Source organism: Vicugna pacos, chromosome 21 (assembly GCF_048564905.1).
Source record: "Vicugna pacos chromosome 21, VicPac4, whole genome shotgun sequence".
Classification (NCBI taxonomy): Eukaryota; Metazoa; Chordata; class Mammalia; order Artiodactyla; family Camelidae; genus Vicugna; species Vicugna pacos.
Genome location: NC_133007.1, coordinates 14,820,220 through 14,832,362, shown reverse-complemented (window position 1 = coordinate 14,832,362; position 12,143 = coordinate 14,820,220). Strand labels below are relative to the sequence as shown.

The 12,143-nt window shown below is 31.7% G+C and overlaps 1 protein-coding gene across 4 annotated transcripts in view; it reads right to left on the bottom strand.

Annotated features, from left to right (window-relative positions):
• Nucleotides 1–12,143, bottom strand: part of KIFAP3 (kinesin associated protein 3) — a 136,764-nt gene that overhangs the window by 99,042 nt on the left and 25,579 nt on the right. For all 4 annotated transcript variants that reach the window (XR_012062720.1, XM_072946142.1, XM_072946141.1 and 1 more), the window contains 4 exons: nucleotides 10,534–10,589; nucleotides 9,859–10,000; nucleotides 2,979–3,078; nucleotides 1,615–1,739 (listed from right to left, as the gene is read on the bottom strand). Coding sequence is in view for 3 of the 4 variants with exons in the window: in XM_072946142.1 (XP_072802243.1) it covers nucleotides 1,615–1,739; nucleotides 2,979–3,078; nucleotides 9,859–10,000; nucleotides 10,534–10,589 (423 nt within the window). In the remaining variant the exon portion in view is untranslated. The remainder of the gene's footprint in view (nucleotides 1–1,614; nucleotides 1,740–2,978; nucleotides 3,079–9,858; nucleotides 10,001–10,533; nucleotides 10,590–12,143) is intronic.

Here is a 12,143-nt window from a genome sequence, read left to right as displayed (position 1 = left end):
TGCACCAAAACACAAGGAAACCTGGGGGGTGGGTATAGCTCAGTGGTAGAGTGCATGCTTAGCACACGGGAGGTCCTTGGTCCTGGGTTCAATCCTCACTACTACCATATTAAAAAAATGTGAAGACACAAGGAAACTTAATAAAAAGTAATATTTCAGGAAAAAATGGCCAAAATTCTGATAGGTCATTTTTATACTCCTTCAATTACCGTAATCCACTGATTCTAAGACACATTTTTCGCACATATTAACATCTCCAGAATTTGGATGTCTTATAATTCATGATGCATCAGTTTAATTAGAATTAAGTTTCCTTTCTTAGTTGTTAATAAATAATGGTGTATCTTACATTTAATGGTGTCTGATATTACAGGAATATGATATATCCTACCATATCAGTTCCTGTCACCTAACAATCACAAAGTATAAGTTCACAATTGTTCAGAGTCCCACTTGTGGTTTTCTCTGTACCCCTCCAGTTTAAATGAATTTTAGGTACTCCAGAAAAGACATAAAGCCTCCAGGACTATTGACTTGCCCACGTGGTTTAAGTCAATACTAATCTAGATGTCAGAAGCTTATAACACACACAGAAAACTTCTAAACCTGGAAAGATCCTAATTAAGAAAGTTCAAACCAGGATCTTGAGCATTCCATGAAGGGGAGGTGACAAATATGATACTGGGCACAAAAGAAATAATATTTTTACCTTTTTAGAAGATCAATAAATATTGGGTTCAAAACAAAGTTACCAATATGGCTTGTTGATCTGCAAAACATGTTATATAAAGACAGATATAAATAAGTCAGGGCCTTCCATTTAGAAGAATTAAACTTGTAGAGGAAATATGATACATATCTTCAAATATAAGAAATGTGCTGTTGAAGACAGTATCCTTAATTGTATATTGCCTCAATTTGCAAGATTAGAACCAAGTGTTACAAGTTACTGGGACGTGAACTTTAGTATACTAAGCCAAAATAAAACTATTTTAATAAATACAATGTGAAACCACAGAATGAGCTAAGTCAATAAGCAGTGACACGTTAAAGAGACTAAATAACCCATTTGTAAGGGAGGCTGCAAAAAAGATTCTTGTATTGAAAGACAGGATAAAATACATTATTTTTAATGGTCCTTTCATGGGTTCTATCATTGTGCAGACTTTTCAAATTTGTATGTATTAAGAAAAGTATTTTTGCACTTAATTAAGAAAAATAGAATTGAAAACTCTGTCTTTCACCAAATTCACACTCATTCCAATCAAAGTCGCCTTTTTACACAAAGAACTAGATAAACAACAGTGGTGAGCCAGATGTAAGCTAACTAAAGGATCTTAGGGGACATAGTAGTGCAGCCACTTGGAGACTCACCAATTCAGGTCCACAGGTATCTATTCCCCTCTACTCTATTAACTGATCAAAGTTGTAAGAAAGATGAAAAGTGTATGTCAAGCCTTATTCATTCTGACGTTTCCAACCTCATCTTAACCTTCAATACACTCTTGAATTTTTCCAAGTACTGTGAATGGCAAACAAAACAAAATCCTCTCCATCCAAAGCTCAGGCCAACAGGCAACAACAGTAGGGTGAAATGCCACTGTAAAAGGATATCGGCTTTCTTCTTCTTAGAAAGTTCTTCTTGCCAAAGTTCATGTCTTTTTAATTCATGATCAATGATATTCATACACAGAGCTCCAATTTTATAGTGAGTGATAAGTCCATGAAACTGAGAAAAGCTTTAAAGCAGAGTTTTTAGTATGCATTTAAAGGAATACATTTTGTGGGTTCAGGAAATTTGTTTTGGATAAACAGTGGTACAAAACAATCTAAAATAGATTTGATATACCTATTTCAATAAATACATATGCCTACAGTATACTAGGAAGACTTGAAATTGTGATATTATTTTAAACATATTTTAACATACGTTTACCTAAAATGGCATTAGTCTTAACTTAGAAATTAAACAAAACACATTTTTGTAATTAACTACCATTTTAACTATTCAGATACTCAGAATAGAATCTCACACTACTATCTAACAAAATAATACAAAAGTACTATTACTGAATAAAACTGATACCAGAAAATAAACTAGTGAATTATTAGTAATCAGGTTTTGTATTACGTTTCCTAGACAATTCATTCATTCAAGTATTTATTCATTAAATATTCTTCGCTAATGCTGGCACACTTTTGGAATAAAGACAAAAAATTCTCTATAAATCAGTCAGAAACTTTTCACAGTGTCTCAAAGCATCTTTCTAAAGAATATGTATATAAATAATATATAGATACACGTATAGATTTGCAAACATGTATTACACAGTTGACCCTTGAACAATGCAGGGGACAGAGGTGCCAACCCTCCGTGCAGTCAAGAATTTATGTATAACTTATAGTGGGGCCTCCATACACACAGTTCCACATCCACCAATTTAACTAGTGGGGGATCTTGTAGTACCACAGTACATATTTAATGAAAAAAATCCACATTTAAGTGGACCTGTGCAGTTCAAACCTACACTGTTCAAGGGTCAACTGTACATAAAATAGTAACATTACCTGGCACTTACTCTGGGTCAAGCTTTATTCTAATAACTATCTGAACTATTTACCATCTACGATTATAGATGAGGAAACTGAGCACAAAAAAGTTAAGTAATGTAACCAAGATCAAGCAGTTAATAAATAGCAGGACTCATATTCAAAGTCAGAGAGTCTATTTCCAGAGCTCAAAACTCTTAAACTATAAACCATTGTATCATCCTACTGTATGTATACATGCATGGGCGAATTTAGACTGAATAAAAGACAGAATAACAAGGAGGACAGAGAATGGGAAATAGAATTTAGAGGCAGAAAACAGAAACATCGGAAGGCTGAGAAAACTAGTGATCAACTATCTAAATCAATGACACAGACAGAGAAAGAGAGACAGATTACTACTTTTATTTCCTAATTTTTATACTTACCTGGAAAAGCAAAAAAAGATGTAAATTATGTTTGTAGCTAACTCAACACTTTGCTTCCAGTCTTCTCGCAGGACTCTTGCTAATGCACCAAGGGCCGTTTCTAAAGAAAAAGGGGACATACAAAATGATCACTTACCTTGCCTCTGATATAAAGGGTAATTGGTTTTAAATGTCTGCTTATTAATAAATAACAAAGCTAAGTTAGAACTGGGACAAAAAAGCAGGATGCTTCTTTCCAACACAGAAAGCTATTTTTAAAACTGAAATACTAAAACTCACAACATGTAGCTTTAAGTCTACTACTGCAAACAGAAAAATAAAATATAATTTAAATAAAGTAACATAATAAGTTTACTATGGGTGACAATAAAATAATAAAAAGAACCATTTATTTCTTAATTTGCATTTCCACTTGCTACTATAGTACCAATTTCTTCCTAAACATCTGACTTAATATGTTTGTAAATAAGGAAAAAAAATTAGAATAAATCTAAAACCATAGTGAGCAGTTTATGGCAGGCTAATACTAACTCCACTAAAGAAAATTAAAAGCCAAACAACAATTCTACACAGAAAAGTAAGTCTAACATTTTAATATCATGTTAAATTGATACCAATAGACATAAATACAGCAAAAAATCATTCACAAAATTAGCTTCAGGGTAGATTAAAAAACATCTCTGCTAGATCTTTATCCTGAAAAGGAAAAATTAATGAATTGATTAACAAGAATTACCATACATTAAGTAAACATAAAGTAATCAGACTGGTTTCAAATTAGTGTTGTTACATGGCTTACTAAGTCTTAAAATAATTAAAAATTGAAATTATCTGTGTATACACAGAGATCACAATTCAACTTTCTATAATAGACATCTAGGATCTACTGCACTTTGTGGACTACATTATTATATTTACTATGGTAATGAAAGTGTTGTTTGCGCTTTCTGGCCATTCAGATTATGAAACAAGAAGAATTCACTATATTATTAATCCACGTAATGAGGACTTTTTTAAACAAACTGAAAAACACCCTACACTAGCATTTCCCAATGTTGCTCATATTCACAATACAGAACACTGGTATAACTGATGCCTTGAACAAAATTATTCTGAAGTCAAGTAAACAGGTAACATGCAAAGGCTCTACAAAGTCCTACTTAATAAATGATCTGGTTTTTCTTTGTTTAATCCAGTATTACCAAAGGCATTTCATCACTATAGACTAAATGAAATAGTGTTTCTTAGAATATACTTTTGAAAATGATGTACTATAATGTCATGAATTTATTAGCATTTTTCTCCTTTAGTAAAGAATAGACAAATGCCTCAATAAGAATACAGCTACAAGTATATACACACAGGTTATGAAGAAATAAACCAAAAGAAATGACAAAGTTTACAAAAGGTCAAAATGTAACCCAAAATTAATTTGTAAGTTGAATGCAATCATAATTAAAATTCCATTATGATTTTTTTAGCAAATATGATAAAGTGATCTCAAAATAATATGTAAGAAAATGTACAAGACCAACAACAACAATTTTTGAAAAACCAACAAACTGGAACATTTCTCCTACATATTCTAAAACTCTAGTCAAAGTACCAAACAAAACATAACAACAAATTATGATTCTATTATAGAAATTATCAAATAGATCAGTGGAAAAGAAAAGAGAGCATCAAAGCATCCATGAAAGTATCAGAACAGTACCTGGCACAGAAGTAGCTTTCAAGAAGTGCCTATTGAATAGAAGAATGGCAAGCAGATAGTAGAAAAGGCATTTGAAGCCTTTGGGGAAAGAAGGAGTATTCATTAACCAGTTTGGAATAACTGGCTATACTATATGGAAAAAAATAAAACTACATCTTTACCTCCCACTTTCAACAAAAATGTATTCTACGGCCAAGCACTCCTGGGAGAGCAGAGTAAGGATCTCCAAAAATTCACTCCTCCATAAGCAAATGAGAACACTGGTAAAAATTGTCAAAATCAACTTTTTCAGAACTCTGGAAATTAACTAGTTTTGCAACAACTCAAGAAGTGTTTATTTAAGAAATATGTCTGAATCTTCATAAGAACAGTGAGCTCTGTGGCATTTCAACTTGCCCTAATTCCATTTCTTCTGTGCAACTTCGTGGAAGCTTTGAAAACCAATAGCATTACAACTGTGTATCTGTGAAAAATACCATCTGTGAGAAAATTTTGTGAAAAATACTAGCCTAGCAGCAACTAAAGAAGGTAGAACAGTGTGGTGCTCCCCAAAATACCCACTCTAAGTGAACTGTCACTATTTGATCTAACAAAATGCTTGCCGAAAAGCTCCATTCCCAGGGTTTGTCTTTATCTGACCTGACTTAGAGCTTGCTCTTACAAACAGCCTTACACTTAGGGTATTTGTTGAAAACTCCTAGTGGCTGTGTGCAGCAGCCTTGCCAACTGGAGTTAACAAGAGGCTAACCAAAACACTTGAAGAGGAAAAACTGGGAAATGAGATGTTTACAGGTTCTTTGAAAAGCTCTAACATATTCCTGGTACTCTAGAAGGCCAGGCACATGTGCAAGAACGTGTACATACTAGGGAAAGACCTGAGAAGGACCTAATCTCTCATCTCTGGCCAACTCTGAAGCAACGCGCAAGCAGGAATTGGAGGCTAAGGCTTATGAACTACATGCTGGAGCACTGAAGACATGCCCCTCACCAATACACACACACACACACACACACACACACACAGCCCCTCAGCAAAGTCTGGGACACTGAGTGCAAGGTATTTAAAGAAATCTCTATTAAATCATTAGCTACCATTAAACTAACTAAGCAGAGGTTTCAGTGACTGCATGGACAAAAAATACAGACTTTACAGAATTAATCGAGGAAACTCACTAAACAAACAATAAAAATAACAAGCCTGGGAGGGAGTGGGTATCTAATTTCCAGAGTTGTCACAATATCATTTCAACAACAACAACAAATATAAGACACACAAAGAAACAGGACCGTATATTCCATACTCAGGAAATACAGCAGTCATTAGAAACGGTCCATGAGGAAGCTCACATGTTTAACTTATGAGACAAAGATTTTAACTCAGTTATTGTAAATATATTTAAAAATACAGGAAATCATGTCTAAACAATTAAAGTATGAGAAGGTATGAGAATGATGTCTCATCAAAGAGTATCAATAAGGAGATACAAGTTACAAAAAATGAATCAAATAGGGCGGCTGAGTGTAGCTCAGTGGTAGAGCACATGCTTAGCATGCACAAGGTCCTGGGTTCAATCCCCAGTATTTCCATTAAAAAAAGAAAAGGAAAAAAAAGAATTTGTGGAAAACCACATTGACAAACAATCTGAATTAGGTTTAGAAATCCCCTGATATATGTAAGTTGGTAAATATAACTACTATTAAAAAAAAAAAAGAACCAATAGAAATTCTGAAGTTGCAGAGTACAATATCTGAAATGAAAAATTCATGAGAAGGTCTTAACAGCAGGTGTCAATTAGAAAAAAAAATCAACAAATGTAAAGGCAGGTTAAGATTATCCAGTACGAGGAACAGAAAGAAAAAAGAATGAAAAATAGAGCTTCAAAGATCTAAGTAACATCAATAAGCTTACTAACGTAGGAGTCCCAAGAGGATAGAGGAAGGAGCTAAATAAATATTTAACAAAATTATGGCCAAAACTTCCTAAATTAGGTGAAAAACAGTAATCTGCACTCCCAAGAAGCTCCACAAACTCCAAGATAAACTCAAAGATACCAACACCTAAACACATCATAGCCAAACCGGCAAAAGCCAAAGGCAAAGAAAATGTTGAAAGTAGCAACAGAAAAGCACCTCAACATGTACATAGGAAACTCAGTAAGTTTCACAGATGATTTCACATCAGAAACCAGAAACATGAAGCCAGTGGGATGACATATTCAAACTGCTAAAGGAAAAAGAATGTCAACCAAGAATTCTATATCCAGCAAAACTATCCTTCAAACAGAAGGAAAAAATCAAGTAATTCGTAGGTAAACAAAAACTTCAAGAATTTGTTGCTAGTTGACCTTTCCTGCAAGCAATATTAAAAGGATTCCATTAGGCTGAAATCAAAGAACACTAGAGAGTAACTTAAATCCATACAGTGAAGTAAAAAGCACTGATAAAGTTAACTATATGCATAAATATAGAAGACATTATGAACATATTTTTGATTATACTATCATCTTCTATCTGATTAAGAAAATGCATACATCAGTAATTTTATTACTGTGCTGACAGGTTGATAATGTATACAGATGTAATTTGTGTGACTGTAATAGTACCAAAGAGTGGGGTGGGAATAGAGGTACACTGAAGCAAAGTTTTTGTACACTATTAAAATTAAGTTGGTATTAATTTAAGTTAGATTTTAAAAATTTAAGATGGTATCTGTAATTCCAGGGTAATCACTAAGAAAATAATTCAAGAGAACATAGTAAATGAACAACAGAGAATTAAAGTGGTCCACCAGAAAATATTTAACATAAAATAAGGCAGTACTGGAGGAATAGGAGAACAAAAAAGATAAAAAAGACATACAGAAAACAAATACAAAATGTTAAATGACAATCCTACTTTAAGAGCAAATATGTTCATGGTAAATAGAATACTCCAGTCAAAAGGCAGATTATTTAAATGTATAAAAAAATGATTAAACTATATGCTTTCTACAACAGAAACACTTCAGATTCAAAGACACAAACAAGATGAAAGTAAAAGAATGGAAAAAGATGTATCAAGCAAAAAAAAAAAAACAGAAGGCAACAGATTGAGAGAAACTTTCTAAGTACATAAAAGAAAAAGGATATATAGTTGACTCTTGAACAATGAGGGTTTGAACTGTACAGGTCTGGTTATACTTGAACACAGGTTTTAATTGCCTGGATCCACTTACGTGTGTGTAAGTGGATCTGGGTAGTTCACATCCATGTTGTTCAGGGGTCAACTGAACACAACCTGTGGTTGGTTGCAACTGCTCATGTAGAACCCAAGGATATGGAGGACCAATTATGGGACTTGAGCATCTGCAGATTGTGGTATCCTTGACATGTCCTAGAACCAATCCCCTGTGTATACCAAGGGATGACTCTCTATACAATACATATATATATATTCTTTTAAATTTATGTACCAACTTTTATAAATATAAAAGTGATATTCATATATAAATATATATATACATACATATATGAATACAAACTTCGCAGGGTAGGAATTCCAAAAGTCTAATGACATGAGAAAAAGATCATATTCATTAGAAATCAGGCAAATGTGACTTAAGGAGATACTGTTCATTACCAATAACACAATGGCAAAAATGTTTAGGTTTTACAATTTTCATATTCCATTGGTATGGAGATTCAATGGCACAACCATTTCAGAGGGCAATTCAGCAATATCCCTAAGACATTATGACCTGTATTTCTGTATGACCTTTGTTTCTATGCACATACCCTAAAGAACCCCTTGCTTGTATATAGAATATATGAACAAAGATGTTCACTGAAGTTTCCTACTGAAAAATGTGGAAACAACCTAATGACCATCAATAGAGGAATAGCTAAAGAATATATGTAACTTTATAAAATACAATAATTGAATGTAGTTTAAAATTAACTACATTATATGTATCTATATACATGTACTCTCAAAATATTATCACAAAGAGAAAAAATTACCAAGTAAGAAGTATGATATAGTTAATACAAAAACACATAAGGTAATACTCTATATTTTAATACAGGAAAAAAATCCTATGTATATGTGTAAAAGTATGGAAAACATCTGGAAGAATGTACTTCAAAGTCACAACAGATTATAGAGTAATGGTCAAAGAGGGTTTTATCTATAATATTTTACTTCTTTAAAAAATATATTAATATATGAATTGTATAATTTAAAAAATACTTAAAATGTACAAATTTCCTAACTGGAATATTGGTAACATCCTAGGGCTCTCTGGACAGATCTCTGGATATATTTTCCAAACTACAAACTATTGGTGTGCACTATACAGCTTTTATGAAAGGAGTTTCACCACAGACAAAAAGGTATTCTTTCTCATGTAACAGAAATCAGGAAATAATGGTATCTTCCATATTCTATATTTGGCAAAGATGTAATCAGAAAATATACCTTTAAAATAATTGTTTTACTGAGAAAAAAGGTTTTAAGAGCATTATATCTCCTTTTTCTTTATTATCAGCACTTCTAATGAAAAAAAGCAAATACCTGGCATCAAATTCAATCTAAATGAAATTTAAAAGATTATTATTTTTTGTTGTGCTACTAAAAGAAAAGTAATACTGGAACTCCAATTTTATAAAAGCACATATGTACATGATGCAGACATCAAAAGTCTGAAAAGATATCCTAATGGAAAGAATAAAAAGTCTTCCAGGATATAAGGAAGAACTATACAGTACTATTAATACTTTGCTTTCCATGTTTAAATTATTTGTGATTTCTTCAGAGAATATTTAAATATTATACCCTCATGTCAAGAAATTTGAGTCAGAAGGAAGGTAATAAAGATCTGGAAAATAAGTGCATTCCTAAGTTTAATATAAATAATTTTAGGCCTTTTTTTTTGCTCCCTCCTCTTTGGAGACAGCCCACACTCTGTCTATGGAATGTGTACCTACTTTTACTTTAACCTGAGCAACCAATTCCCACAACTCTTGCCTTTCTCTTGCCTTATACTCTATGCAGTATGTATCTCTCTAAATAAATCAATCTTTACTCAAAAATAATAATAATAATTTTAGCTTATTCCTCTACTATAATAAATTTAAAAATCATTTTACAAAAATTTTTATATTTTAAATATTTAAAGATGTAAGTCACCATTCAGTAGTAGTTCTTCCAGGTTATCAGGATTTCGAGCAAGCTGTAGGATCAAAGCAGAACCCCGAACTTTGTCAGGAATATCTTCATATAATAACTCAATGTATTCATCCATGTCATTGATGTTAGCAACTTCATCAATCTGAAACAAAAGAAGGAAGTACTCCAAAAGAACAATAATGCTCAACAGAGTCAATGTCAAAGGAATGATATTTTGTGATCAACATACTGCCCTTGGTAATAGTTTTTAAAGGACCCACAGTATCCATCTTTTTGTAGAAGGGGAGCTTAGACCTTTAGGTGACAGGACTTCAATATGAAAACAGTTCTAAATCATTATGATAAAATGGGATGTATACAGACTCTAAAATTGGAATATCACTATAAAGTACCTCAAATATAATGCAAAATGTATCTACTATAATAAATAATATTTTAAAACATACTGCAATAAGAACATTAAAACATTTTGTAACTTATTTATCAAAACAAACTATCTAAAAAACATACCTAATAATTTTTGCCTTTATTAAATACTGATTTTCTACCCTTTTCAGGTGATTTAAGTTCAGCCATTTTTTAAAATTCCACATCCGTGTAAGTGACTGTATGAATCACTGATGGTAAAAGGCAATGGCTTACAGTCAGTTCTCTATAAGATAAAAACAGTCTTACCTCCATTCCTTCGAAAGGAGGTGGATCCTTAGGCTTGCTTGATTTTTCTTTTTTTTCTGTAAAAAGATTTTTTTTAATGAGAAGAACCAAGTTTTTAGGGTTTCTGAGTAATTTTTACTTTCAGCAGCTGAGTTTAACTCCAGCTAAGTTGGGGATACTAAAACTGAGTAGTTTATAAAATAATCTTTTTTTTCTAATGTTTAAAAATGCTCATCTATAATGCATTTGTTCTAGTTAGGCTATCAAGGAGAGTATAAATGAATAAAATCTACAAATAATCCCCAAGTTATATTTGGTAGGAATTTTAACTTCCTCTTTGGTTAACATTTTGGATATATAAATAGCCAGATTTGCCAACAAGAAGCAAAATAGTCTATTTTAATTTTCTTTCTTTTTCTAATTCACATTTAAGATGAGAATAGGAAAATCAATACAGCAAAGAAAAACTAATGTATTGGGTAATATAAAAACTAAAAGAAAAATTAACAAAGGAAAAGGAAAAGAGTTAAAAAGCCAAAATAAAAGGATAGCTGCTAACTGATTTTTTAAACAAAATTAGAATAATAAATTAAAAGGCAAATTAATATTTGTGTTAATTTAATCCTCACTCATTTCCAAATGAATTAAAGAGGTATTCAAAGGTTTTGAACAGTTTTGTCATTTGTTATACTGAATTATTTGATTCATAGGAAAATTTCATTTTCTAAAAAAAATTATCAAAAATATTTCACTAATCTGATCTGAGCCAAAAACTTAAGCAACTAAAGTACGTTAAAATAAGTTCAAACAGTATCAAAATTTTGATTCAATAATTATCAAATGTTCTACATATAATAGGAATTAGCCCTGATTGTTCTCCGAGGACAGTAGCCATTCTAGATAAATCTGCCTTTATAACAGCTAGATTTTGCTTCAAACAGACAAATTTATTACGACAGTGGTTTAAATCAAGCAAGAAAAAAATCACTTAAGGTAAAGAATCACATAACCAAGTAACTATTATTGTTTTATTTTAATCACTCTTAGGGTAAGGTTTCTGGCTTTGAAATAGTGAGTAAGTATCATGCAATAAAGAATGAAAAATGAAATATTTTTTAAAAATAAGTGTGTATATATACATGCACACACACACACACACACACACATACAGTATAGCATTTCATATATGTCTCCAAACATTAATGTCTATATATAGAGGGAAACATATGATTTGAATTAATTTAGCCATGAAATAGTCCTCATGAACATTGACTATGAACATGAAAATTTCTTCATATTCCTCTAATTTCTGGGGAAGGGGTGAGAAGACTGATTTACCCTGAAAATTCAGTGAAAGAGTTTTCATTAGTTTAAAGACATTTTATTATAAATGCCTTTGGAATTTATTAATTTAGCATTAGGAAAGATCAATTTTCACTGTATTACACAACCTACAATAAGTACACACACATTTTAAAAGAGTAAAAAGGATTTACCTTTCTCATTTTGAACTTATTTAACTTATTGAAGATATTATCACTCATCATTTAAAGACATCATAACAGGAATAGTCTATCATAAAATACTTCATAAAAATTCTTCATAATGTTTTCCTTACAGGATTTATTGTT